Here is a 13,902-nt window from a genome sequence, read left to right as displayed (position 1 = left end):
ACCCCTACCACATTCTCGAGGCAGTCCGGTAAGAGATACGGAAGGATATACAGTAAATGCTGTGACTAGGAGTGATTGAGGCTTCAGACTTGGCTTGTAGTCCTAGTACCGAAGCGGGACGGAACAACACTCTTCTGCGTGGACTACAGGCGACTGAACGATCGGACTCTTACCAACTCTTATCCCATGCCCTGGAGGAACTATTTCATCATATAGCATGGGGACAGTATCTCGCCACAACAGACCTATGCAAGGGCTACTAGCAGATTCACCTGGCCGAGGAGGCTATCCCCAAGTCGGCATTCGTCACCCCGCTTGGCCTATTCCAATATCAGGTCATGCCGTTCTAGATGAAGAATGTCCCAGCCACCTTTCAACGTATGGTGGATAGGTTCCTCAATGGCTTCCAGGAATTTGCACGTGCGTACCTGGACAGCATAGCTATCAATTGTGACTCATAGGAGGAAGATTTCCCATGTAGGGAAGGTTATCGGCCGAATTAGAGCAGCTGGCTTAACTCTGAAGCCAGACAAGTGTCACATTGGTATGGCTGAAGTGCGGTATCTGGGACACAGAGTAGCTGGGAGACTTCTGCCCCTACCCGAGTGGCCACCACACACTGGATAACACAGTTCTACTTCACCCTTTACTAAGTCTTGGCTCGTGTTTTTTTTTAAATTCTTTATTTTATTTGTGCATGAAAAATCACATAAAGCACACAATGCCACAACAGCTAGAGCATGCAGAGCGTCATACATAGATTTACATTGGTTAGGCATTAAAACATAGCACAGTTTTATGGATTATTATCGCATGACAAAGAGTTATATCTAATAATATTATCAATAACAGCGTTAAACTAGGTTATCCAGGTTAGATTGTTATCAGCTATATATCAGAGAATTTACAACATTGAAAACAGGTTAGACTACAATGTTAAACCGGTGAGCTATAAAACCACCTGGTAAGCACGTTAATAGAGGTGAGATATCCCCAGCAGTACCTTTCTACATTAGTAAGCATGTTGGTAGCCTGGCTGTAATCAGGCTAAGTTAAGTAATGACATGCAATTAGCCGGCATAGATGTATCTGTGCCATGGAGTAATAAAACGAAAAAAAAAAAAACAAATAGATAATGCTGCTTCTATCTATAACAAGCTCGTGTTGGGATAAAGTCACACTCACAGGCCAGCAGTATGCATAAGGGCTAGTACTCGTGTTCGCCAAGAGGGACAGTTAATGTCCAGGGTGTAGTAGCAGTTTGTGAGTACGTCTCTCAACAGTCATGCTGTCCCAGGGCCGGTCCGACCCTCAGCCTGTTCCCCGTCTGGGAGAGTGCAGTAGGTCTGTGCCAAGGTGCTGGTCATATCGGGTGTTGGGCATTGCATGATGGGTGACTACCTTCGGGTGGGCCCGCTGCGTCTCCGATTTCTCCGATGTAGGAGCCGCTTTAGAGGCTGTTGGCGGTCCCCGCTGTTTGGTAGGCATGTAAGGGGTACGGAGATGAGTGCACCCGCTTGTCAGCTCTGTGTCGGGACGCTTTGTGCGGCTTCCTCCTCCGCTTCCCCGCTTGTGTAGCGCCAGCTTTCCGCCCTGGCTGTGGTGGTTTGTCCCCGTTCTGTGGAGGGCTTGTTGCAGCCGTGGGTCTTGTTTGGCTCTGTTTAGCTTGTTCCCAGTATTGCTCCCGCCAGTGAAATAGACCAGCAGAGATGATGGCTACATCGTTGCCTGACGTGAAAATGGGATATGTGGGGACATTTGAGCATTGTAGTGTGTGGGCTCCGTAGCAAGCCCGCTCAAAGTCACAGGCTAAAAGACACGTTTTTATGAATGTGTTGGAGCTCGTTCGAGTGCAGATTTGGTGGCTCTTAAAAGAGCCTTTGTGTTTTGTGTTAGCAGGTTTCAACTTAAGCACGTTCGCCTCGGATCCTACGAGCCAGCTGGATGTCTTTGGGCATGATTGTGACCCTCTTAGCGTGGATGGCGCACAAGTTGGTATCCTCAAAAAGACCAACCAGGTAAGCCTCGCTAGCCTCTTGCAGAGCCATGACAGCAGAGCTCTGGAAGCGCAGATCAGTCTTGAAATCCTGAGCGATCTCACGGACAAGGCGCTGGAAGGGCAGCTTGCGGATGAGCAGCTCGGTGGACTTCTGATAACGGCGGATCTCCCTGAGAGCCACAGTTCCTGGACGGTAACGGTGAGGCTTTTTCACTCCCCCGGTAGCTGGGGCGCTCTTTCTAGCAGCTTTGGTGGCTAGCTGCTTGCGGGGAGCCTTGCCTCCGGTCGACTTACGGGCTGTCTGCTTAGTTCTGGCCATTGTAGCAAAACGAAAGGGAATGAACGCTGCTCGCTGTAGCCTGGGCTTTATAGCCGATACGGCGTTTTCATTGGTTCATCAAGTGGGTGGTATGTTCTGATTGGCTGAAAACAAATAGTAAACCATTTCAAAATACCCGCTCAAATCAACTGCTTCTCATCCCCTCCCCCACATTCAAAATGCCCGCTCAAATCAACTGCTTCATCCCCTCCCCCCTCCTCCATCTATTGAGTCCACGCGCCCAAAGAAGGGATCTAAGCCTTTAGTGACCCTTCCTGTCCTGACAGCATTTATTATAGACGCTACTAGTTGAAAGGAATGGCAGTGGGCAGTAATGGACGTATTCCTCCCAACATACTTATTAATAGCTGTATAGGCTTTATCGAGGGGGAGGGGTGCATGGGACATTGACCTCTTACACATGCAGAAAGGCCGCTTCTTTCGATGGGATAGAAGCCACGTCTGATAAAGGACTTTCACTCACAGGACGCTCAGTAGCCATACAAATGAGCTCCAGGAGACAGAGCAGCAGGAAATGTTACAAAGCATCCACTTATTGAAACAATGTTTTCAGCCGAGAGGCCAGGCTATTAAGGCTGCGTTAACTCATCCAGCAGCACAGACAACAGAGCTGTAGCGCCGCTAGGATTTGAACGCTCATAGTAGGTTTCACCCGGCATGTCCTCCAGACAGCGGGAGAGGGGGGAATCCTGAGAGTGAGCGACATGTAGAGATGCCCCGCTTAACAAAAGAGGACCTGTACACTATATACACTTGCCCCAATTGGTATTAATTTGCTGCTGCGTTTATCATAGACATGCATGGCAGCCATTGATTTTAACTAGTTCTATAGCTGGAATGTTGGACAGGATATGGACTGCAAATGGGACTCAGTCAGTGCTGTGACAGAAGCGCCCTAATATTTTAGCTTGCTTATGAGCTCCCAGCGTGGTGTGTGTGTGTGTGTGTGTAGATACAGGGAACGGTTTGCGCGCAGCAGAACAATTAATCGGCTCTTTGTGGAGAACGTGGGTGGCTCTTAAAAGAGCCTTTGTGTTTGGTAGGTGAGGGAGGCAGGTGCAGCAGCTGTCCGCTTTACTTGCTCTTGGGCTTGTGGCTCTCGGTCTTCTTGGGCAGCAGCACAGCCTGGATGTTAGGCAGGACACCTCCCTGGGCGATAGTCACTCCTCCCAGCAGTTTGTTGAGCTCTTCATCGTTACGGACAGCGAGCTGGAGATGGCGGGGAATGATGCGGGTCTTTTTGTTGTCTCTAGCGGCATTCCCTGCCAGCTCCAGAATCTCAGCGGTCAGGTACTCCAGCACTGCAGCCAGATAGACGGGGGCACCGGCTCCCACACGCTCTGCATAATTGCCCTTCCTCAGCAAACGGTGGACTCTGCCGACTGGGAACTGAAGTCCCGCTCGGGATGAGCGAGTCTTCGCCTTTGCACGGGTCTTTCCACCTTGCTTTCCGCGGCCAGACATGTTTGTTCTTGATTGAATGCAAGAAGATGAAAACTCCTCCCCTACCACAGGCTATTTATAAACACACTGTGCTCTGTGATTGGATGACTTTACAAGCAGCCAATTAGAGACACGTTATACAGGGAACCAATCTATTGCTGGAGCTAGTGTTAAACAGCCGCTTCCTTACGTCATCTGACTTTAGCAACCAATCGCAGGAAGGGAAGCGGAAGGGCCTCATTTACATGGTCCGCCTATAAATAGAACCGCCGGAGCAAGCAGCTTGCTATTCGCTCGCGAGCTAACAGCGTTAATCATGCCTGATCCAGCAAAGTCCGCACCAGCCCCCAAGAAAGGCTCCAAAAAAGCCGTCACCAAGACTCAGAAGAAAGATGGCAAGAAGCGTAGAAAGAGCAGGAAGGAGAGCTATGCCATCTACGTGTACAAGGTGCTGAAGCAGGTCCATCCCGACACCGGCATCTCCTCCAAGGCAATGGGGATCATGAACTCCTTTGTCAATGATATCTTTGAGCGCATCGCAGGAGAAGCTTCTCGCCTGGCTCACTACAACAAGCGCTCCACCATCACCTCCCGGGAGATCCAGACTGCCGTGCGCCTGCTACTACCCGGAGAGCTGGCAAAGCACGCCGTGTCTGAGGGCACCAAGGCTGTCACAAAGTACACCAGCGCCAAGTAAATGTCCGCCTCCCTGACCACCCGCTAACACAAAGGCTCTTTTAAGAGCCACCCACACTGTCTCTCTCAGAGCTGGCATCACACCCATGCATCAACTCTACAGCTTACTTGCTGCCCACCACAAGCTCACGCAAACGTGTAGCTTTCCTTTCACTTAACCCTTTCCATGCTGTCCTGTAACTCTGAAGATCTCGAGCTGCTCGTGTTTGCACATTTTAGACACTTGTATCACTCACATGCTGATTTAGCCACCTAATGCTCAGTTTGCTCCGCTCTATTACTTTAAAGTCTACCTAGATACCGGACTTGATCTTAGAAGATATTCGTTGGGCGGCTGTATATCTAGTAACTGTAGATTAGGGACAGGCTTCTTATTCAGGGTAGCGCTTGAAGTCACATTAGGGATATTATAAAAGCTGCTACTGTAGGAGATCTTATACCTAATACTTTACCAAATGGCTACATGGCCAGGGATTTCACTCGATAAGTGTATCCGTTTCTTTCTCTTTTGTTATAGCCTATTGAAACAATGTTTCACTTCATCCTGATACTGTCTATTACTATGTTGCAACTCATGGAAGCCTAGTATGTGGTTCTAGCGTCTTTTTGCTCACGCTAGTATTTTACTAGACTTTAAAAGGTCTTTTTGACATATATACCTCAAAACAGCTAGTGTGCAATATCTAGCCTACCTACCCTATTTTCTATCATTTCCACTAGTTATGGGGAATGTGCGCAGGCTTACTTTGGAACATTTAGCAGGCTTTTCCCTTTATTGCACATTGGATATGTACGGATTTATTTTTGTAATTGTCTTTATTTTGTGTAAGTCTTGATATTGGTGACTTCTTTTGGGGTATCCCACCCCTTTAGCTTTATTCTTATTAAAGGTTTAGTTGTATCCATTTGTTCAGCCAACCCCCGACTGAATTAGATACCTGTCCTTAGAAAGTATCTGCATTAGTCCACATACGATTGTTCATTACTTTTTGGATACATGGAAATCCTCCTTTTTTTTTTTTTTTTTTTTGATTTGGTGTTTGCCAGTAAAGAACAATTTAGACCATTGAGGCTTCATCTAAATATCAGCATGATGATTTCAGTGTCTGCAGACATGTTGAGCTTATTAAAGACAATCTGATAAGCCTGTTTTGATCTTAAAGACATAAGCATTTTATTTTTTTTGTAACTTGCCTTTTTTTCCTGTTTATTGCGCCAACACATTATACACTTTCTCACCAGATGTGCCTGTATACACTCAAACAGCGTTTTCCAATTGGTTTTCTGCAGGAACCTATGGTCCAGCGAGAACAAAACTGGAGTTCTGTAGTGATTTGCCCATTGGGTAGCCCATACACTTAAAGAAACCTGATGGGCATTGCTGCAGAGGGACTCGGTAAGCACTGTTTAATTGCCCAACGGAATCCCTGTAGCATGAGATGCTGGGAAGTGACTGACTATCATTACCTCCCAGCTTCAAATAGAAAATGCTGCACTGGAGGGAGAGAGACCGCAGTCGGCACTGAGCAGCGATTTAGGCGGCTGCCTAAGGCCTAACTCGCCATCGGGCAGGCATACTGTGTCAGGTACAAGGACCCCACACCTTGCCCGGTATGCTGCTGGTTGCGAGGTCCCTCCACTCTGTCCTGAGAAGCAGAAAGCCAGCACAGTCTGCAGCTCCGCTGACTATGCAGTGTCTCGCGATCTCTGGCCAATCAGACCGTCGCCGCGGGATACCACTTCAATGCTCTGACTTCTGGATATTGTGAGGCACTGCACAATCTGCAGCTCACACCTGGTGGAGTTGCAGACTGTGCAGTCTCTCAGGGCAAATTGTAGAGAGAGCTTACTGGAGCACCAGGGATCAAAGACACCAGGGGCCACCAGTTGCAATCCCCTCCCTCACTTTCACACCACTGTGCAACCCGCTCCCTTACTGTGTCACCCCGTCTCTCCCTCAGGCACTCTACCACCGTTCAACCTCTACCACCGTGAGGTTGGAGTGCCTCGTGTCGCCTGCTGCGTTCAGATAGCTGGGGTGGTGATTGATGCCACAGTCTGTTCCCCCAGTGGGGACCGGGATAACCCCCACCGGTCCAGAGGGGGGGGGGGGGGGGGGTAGGAGACCTGTAGAGACGCTTGGTGTGTCTGGCATCGGGGTGAGCGGCCGTCTCTCCCCGGCTCCAACTTTAGTAGGCCGCACTCGGCGTTTCGGTTTCCCTGCCTCGACGGGTTTCAGAGGGGTGTCCTTCGGTTCCGCAGTGCATTCCCAGCACGGGTAGCACAACCCGGTGAGTCTGCGGTCAGTGTAGCCGTTGAGTTTGACCCAAATTTGGCCCGTCAGGCGAGAGCTCGTGGTGCCCACGTCTGTACTGCTTGGCGGTCAGGCTCCGCCCCCTGGGTACGGATTTTTATTTAGCTTTCGGGTATTCACCTTTTTTCTCTACTCGCTGACACATATCAAAGGTTTGGCTATATCCCTGTATGATCCGATGATTCGCTTTCCAAATGCCTAATTGCCCTGCAAGGGGAATATCATGGCTGAGCTTCAAAATGCCCATTTGGTATAGTAGTCTTTGTGCCCTTAACGTAATCCTCTAGTTTGTTTGTTTGTCCAGTAGGTTTCCGGGGTTATATTGTATTGAACCATTCATTTCTCCTTGACCTTCTCGTATAGATGCATTTCTGATACTGCTCGATATGCCTCTGCCGGACAATTTGCTAGTTAAAATAGGTGCCCGGTTGTTTGTTGAAACACTTGAATCCACAGACAAAAACAACCTAGACCTCACCACATATAAAACACTTTTGGATAAACGCTCAGAGCTAGCCACCCTTTATGGAACACAAATCAAGAAAAGTCTTCTTCTTACCAGACACCGGTACTATACCCAAGGGGGCAAAGGGGGACGACTATCAGCGCAAGCTCTAAAAACACAAAGACAAACCACATTTATCTCATCCATACAGACTCCACAAGGGACCAAGTCAAATCTGATGGCGGACATCATGCTAGCCTTCCAGGAGTTTTACCACAAACTTTACAACTTGAGGGACTCTCCCCCCAGATGTTACTGACATAAGAGCCTTCCTCAAACAAAGGATCGCCAAGACAATCCCACCCAACGTACAACAAAGACTTGACTCTCCCACAACTAAAGAGGAGTTAGAAGTAGTGATACACTCCCTCCCACTAGGAAAGAGCCCGGGCCCAGATGTCTTCACGGCCAAATACTACAAGAGCTTTTCCATCCAGCTCATACCCCCACTCCTAGACGCACTCAACTCCCTACTTAAAGACAATTCCATACCCCCACAGGCATCGGAAGCCACTATTGCACTCTACCCAAACCAGGTAAAGATTTGACCCAATGTGGGAGTTATTGGCCTATCTCACTTAAAAATATTGATTTAAAAAATGTTCACTAAAACACTAGCTAACCGCCTACGCCTCAAGCTCCCAGAGCTAATTCACCCAGACCAGGCTGGATTTATACAAGGCCGAGAAGCTAAAAAATAATATCACCAAACTCATTAATCTCATGCATCACTCTGAACACACAAACACCCAGACACTGTTACTCTCCAGAGATGCCGAAAAGGCTTTCAACAGGGTGGACTGGTCCCTGATGCTTGCCACCCTGGAACAGATGGGCTTTGGCCCAAACTGGCTAAGGTGGATGGGAGCTATATACTCCAGACCAACGGCTAGGCTACTCGTGAACGGCCAACTCTCACTCCCAGTAACCATCTCCAATAGCACCCCTCTTTGTTTCGTCCTGGTCCTGGAGCCATTCCTCCAGGGAGTTAGAGAAAATCCTAACATCAAGGGTTTCAAATTTGGATGGGCAGAACACAAAATATCAGCATTTGCAGATGACATGCTATTCACGGTCTCCGAACCCAGCTCCTCACTCCCTCATATACTGGAGGAGATGTCTCTCTATAGCAAAGTGTTCACCTTTCATGCCACTCTAGGTAAATGTGAACTCCTCCCACTGAAAGTACTAAACTCGACCAAAACACATCTACAATCAAACTTCCCATTCTCCTGGGGAACAGAGCATATAACATATCTGGGGGTAGCACTACCATCCGTTATCTCACGACTATATGAAACCACCCCCCACCCCCCTGCTAATCCAAGCTAGAACCAAAGATCTTACTAAATGGCACACTTCGCAGTTCAGCTGGTTTTGCAGGATAAATATCCTGAAAATTAGTATTCTCCCAAGAATATTATACTTGCTGCAAGTTCTCCCGATCACTCTACCCACAACCTTCTTTGCTGCCATACAAAAACTATTTACGACATTTATTTGGTCCCACAAACGCCCCAGGCTAGCCTATCAGCTGCTCACAAGATCAAAGACGGAGGGGGGTCTGGGGCTGCCAGATGTGGAACGATACCACAGTGCAGTACTATTGGCCAGGATTTATGACTGGACAGGCAAGAACACGACCAAACAATGGGTAGATGTAGAGAATAACATCTTCCGTGTCCCCATACACACAATACCATGGCACAACTCTGGCCAATCCTTCCTTATGCACAAACAACACCCGACCATTACTCCGACACTGAGAATGTGGTCACACATGAGTCATTGGCGGCGGACATATCACCATACCCATCACCGCTATATCCACTGACTCACAATCCGCTCTTCAAGCCTGGTGAATCGGGAGCGGCATACAGATAATATCATACCACAGCATACCTACCTTCACGAGACCTCCTTGACAATGAGGGAGTTAGGCCCCTGTCGTCCCTACACCCGCAGGGAACTCCCACGACCCTTCAAAAATTTCTCTACGATCAACTCATTCACTTTTTGCGGACCAACAAATACCCCCAACAAGGTCACCGAGCACTGACCAAATTCGAACTTACGTGCACCCAATGCACACTCAAAAAGAAACAGGTCAAAACCACATATGCCTACTACAGGACACTAGCCAACCAATCAACCTACTCTACAAAAAACACTGGGAACAAGAACTGCACTTATCTTTCGCAGATAATGACTGGAAGCAAATATTCCTCCTGACACAAAAATCATCCACCAGCTTAGCGACACAAGAAAGTAACTATAAGAAGATAGCTAGATGGCACTACACCCCACCCAAACTCAAACGGGCATTCCCAGGCACGTCCAATAACTGCTGTAGATGACTAGAGGCCATTGGGGACACGGCTCACATCTGGTGGTCATGCACGGTGAACCAAAAGTTCTGGTCACGGATCTCCAGTCTCATACACCTCATAACGGGAACCACCATACCCTACCCACCTTAAACACTCCTATATCTTATATTGCCTCCCTCCATACCAAGGGACACTAGGACCCTAGACATACATCTGCTCAAAGCAGCAAATCTGCTTATCACCCTCCACTGGAAAAAAAAAATATACATGACCTCCTGGGAACCCTAGTGTAACTTCATGAACACCAGTCAAACAGACCGATAGTGACACCCAGCTGGAGATAATATGAGACCTTGAACTACCAGCGAATCTATTTGAATATCAACACCCTTATTATTTTTGGTCTTCACTTCCCCTCTATGTCGACTACAAGTATTTCTGTTACTGAATGTGAACTGTGTACTAGACATTATGACTAAAGCAGCAATGTTATACACATTTTTGAAGTATCAATTGTTACATTTGCAAGAATTTTAAAATAAACAATTTCTAAAAAAAAAAGGAAAAAGGAAAAAAAGCCGAACAGACACTGCTTGATCCGTTTTAGGTCAGCTTTGGGATTTCTAGGTAGTCTCAGTAAAATCCATTCTGAAAAAAAATAAAAAAAATATATATATATATATATATATATATATATATATATATATCTGCGAGCGGTTCAACAGAACACTGCTTGCCGAGACTGGGAGCGACTCCTACCGCACTTCTTATGTGCATATTGGGAGGTACCGCAGGAACTGCTTTGGACTATTATATGGGAGAAGATTACGAGGACCTCATCACAGTGCATTGGGATGGGGGAATGTGCTAAAACTCTGTGACCACATGGAACAGTTGGCTAAGTTGGTAAAAGAGAACCTCCAAGCTGACAAGGGGTGACAGAAAGTATGGTATGACCGGGGTACCCGACTGCGTAGTTTCCGTGTTGGACAAAAGATTAAACCGGTCTGACATGATTAATTACAGGCGGCATGGCAGGGTCCCTACAAGGTGGTGGAGCATATCTGCAATACCACCTATGTGGTAGCCAGCTGTGCAGATGAGAGAGTAAACTGCTCCTTCCACGTTAATATGCTTAAAGAGTACAAAAAAAGGAAGGACGATGTAACTGCAGTGTGCGCCCCAGCTTCTGAGGATCTAGACAGCCTCGCATTACCTGACTTGCTAGAGGGAGACTCCCAAGTTGACCTTATCGCTCAAGTCAAACTAGGAGACAAACTGACTGATAAAGAAATAGTTCAGGCCCACAAATTATTGAAAGCTAAACGAAAGACCTTCTCCCAAGACCCTGGGTACATCACCCTGGCTGTACACAACGTGGAAATCCCAGGACAAGCACCTATGAGGCAACCACCCCTACCACATTCTCGAGGCAGTCCGGTAAGAGATACGGAAGGATATACAGTAAATGCTGTGACTAGGAGTGATTGAGGCTTCAGACTTGGCTTGTAGTCCTAGTACCGAAGCGGGACGGAACAACACTCTTCTGCGTGGACTACAGGCGACTGAACGATCGGACTCTTACCAACTCTTATCCCATGCCCTGGAGGAACTATTTCATCATATAGCATGGGGACAGTATCTCGCCACAACAGACCTATGCAAGGGCTACTAGCAGATTCACCTGGCCGAGGAGGCTATCCCCAAGTCGGCATTCGTCACCCCGCTTGGCCTATTCCAATATCAGGTCATGCCGTTCTAGATGAAGAATGTCCCAGCCACCTTTCAACGTATGGTGGATAGGTTCCTCAATGGCTTCCAGGAATTTGCACGTGCGTACCTGGACAGCATAGCTATCAATTGTGACTCATAGGAGGAAGATTTCCCATGTAGGGAAGGTTATCGGCCGAATTAGAGCAGCTGGCTTAACTCTGAAGCCAGACAAGTGTCACATTGGTATGGCTGAAGTGCGGTATCTGGGACACAGAGTAGCTGGGAGACTTCTGCCCCTACCCGAGTGGCCACCATACACTGGATAACACAGTTCTACTTCACCCTTTACTAAGTCTTGGCTCGTGTTTTTTTTTAAATTCTTTATTTTATTTGTGCATGAAAAATCACATAATGCACACAATGCCACAACAGCTAGAGCATGCAGAGCGTCATACATAGATTTACATTGGTTAGGCATTAAAACATAGCACAGTTTTATGGATTATTATCGCATGACAAAGAGTTATATCTAATAATATTATTAATAACAGCGTTAAACTAGGTTATCCAGGTTAGATTGTTATCAGCTATATATCAGAGAATTTACAACATTGAAAACAGGTTAGACTACAATGTTAAACCGGTGAGCTATAAAACCACCTGGTAAGCACGTTAATAGAGGTGAGATATCCCCAGCAGTACCTTTCTACATTAGTAAGCATGTTGGTAGCCTGGCTGTAATCAGGCTAAGTTAAGTAATGACATGCAATTAGCCGGCATAGATGTATCTGTGCCATGGAGTAATAAAACGAAAAAAAAAAAAACAAATAGATAATGCTGCTTCTATCTATAACAAGCTCGTGTTGGGATAAAGTCACCCTCACAGGCCAGCAGTATGCATAAGGGCTAGTACTCGTGTTCGCCAAGAGGGACAGTTAATGTCCAGGGTGTAGTAGCAGTTTGTGAGTATGTCTCTCAACAGTCATGCTGTCCCAGGGCCGGTCCGACCCTCAGCCTGTTCCCCGTCTGGGAGAGTGCAGCAGGTCTGTGCCAAGGTGCTGGTCATATCGGGTGTTGGGCATTGCATGATGGGTGACTACCTTCGGGTGGGCCCGCTGCGTCTCCGATTTCTCCGATGTAGGAGCCGCTTTAGAGGCTGTTGGCGGTCCCCGCTGTTTGGTAGGCATGTAAGGGGTACGGAGATGAGTGCACCCGCTTGTCAGCTCTGTGTCGGGACGCTTTGTGCGGCTTCCTCCTCCGCTTCCCCGCTTGTGTAGCGCCAGCTTTCCGCCCTGGCTGTGGTGGTTTGTCCCCGTTCTGTGGAGGGCTTGTTGCAGCCGTGGGTCTTGTTTGGCTCTGTTTAGCTTGTTCCCAGTATTGCTCCCAAAAGCGTTCAAATGCCAGGGCAATGGGATCCCTGGAGTCTGGGACAAACTTGGTCACGTGTTGGCGGCCATCTTTGCCCACTCCAAGCCGCACTCTTGCTGGGCTCATGTTTGGGTGAGACAGCTATACTCTGTGCAAGAGAGCTTAATCACTAGGACCCTGTTACAGGTTAGGAAAGTTTGGATAGACCCCAGCCAAGCTGCAGCGGGTAGGGGCTATAGCACTACTGGTGTCCCAGTGATAGCTAGGAAGCAAGCTTGGCAGAGGTGCCCAGTCAGGGTACCATGCAGTCCATCAAAGTGTGTCCAGGATTGTGTGTCCATGAATGGAGACCCCATGCTGGGGAGTCTGTGTATAAATTCTGTGTGCCTTGCCTGAATAAACCAGATCTACTCCCAGCACTGGCGTACATACCGCGGTCGCAGGGGTTGCAGCTGCGACTGGGCCCGGCCCACCAGGGGGCCCGGCCACCTAGCGACTCGGTATGTACGCCAGTGTGGGCAGACTCTTCTACTGGGGGGACAAGGAGCTGGCCACATCAGGGCCCCCGAGGCCGGCCCTGGTGTTACCGGGCGCGCGCGCGCGAGGGAGCACTCTCCCCTGAGCGCTCTCTGATCAGCTCCCTTGCGCGCCCCGCACTTATGCTGCAGCCGGAATATGAAGTTATATTCTGGCTCCGGCATCAGTAAAAATGTGCGAGGGAGCTGGGCAGAGAGCGCTCAGGGGACAGTGTTCCTTCACGAGCCAGCAGGACCGGCCGCCGGGCAGCCCCTGGACTGGACTGGAAAGGGAGGCTGCGGGATTAAATCTGAAAAAAAAAACACACAAAAAACGTGTGTATGTGTGTTAGTGCTACAGTGTGTGTGTGTGTGTGTGTGTTAGTGCACATTTTTGTGCCAGTGTGTGTGTTACTGTGTCTGCTAGTGAGTGTCAGTGAGTGTGTTAGTTTTTGTTTGCGTGTGTTACTGTGTGTTAGTTGTGTGTGTCTGTTATTGAGTGTGTGTCTGTTAGTGAGTGTCAGTGTGTGTGTCTGTGTGTGAGTGAGTGTGTGTGTCTGTTACTGAGTGTGCTAGTTTGTGTGTGTCTGTTAGTGAGTCTGTTAGTGAGTCTAGTGAGTCTTAGGTTAGTGAGTCTAGTGAGTCTTAGGTGTCTTAGTGAGTGTGTGTTTGTCAGTGA

At 48.2% G+C, this 13,902-nt stretch overlaps 1 protein-coding gene across 1 annotated transcript; it reads right to left on the bottom strand.

Annotated features, from left to right (window-relative positions):
- Nucleotides 1-1,907: 1,907 nt before the first annotated feature.
- Nucleotides 1,908-2,318, bottom strand: LOC134576825 (histone H3). Its single transcript, XM_063435519.1, has one exon. It carries the CDS (start codon nt 2,316-2,318, stop codon nt 1,908-1,910), a length of 411 nt encoding a protein of 136 aa, XP_063291589.1.
- Between the last annotated feature and the right edge of the window lie 11,584 nt (nt 2,319-13,902).

The sequence above is a fragment of the Pelobates fuscus genome, chromosome 11 (genome assembly GCF_036172605.1).
Source record: "Pelobates fuscus isolate aPelFus1 chromosome 11, aPelFus1.pri, whole genome shotgun sequence".
NCBI lineage: Eukaryota > Metazoa > Chordata > Amphibia > Anura > Pelobatidae > Pelobates > Pelobates fuscus.
The sequence above is the reverse complement of the archived record's forward strand: the minus strand, read 5'-3'. Positions and strand labels throughout refer to the sequence as shown.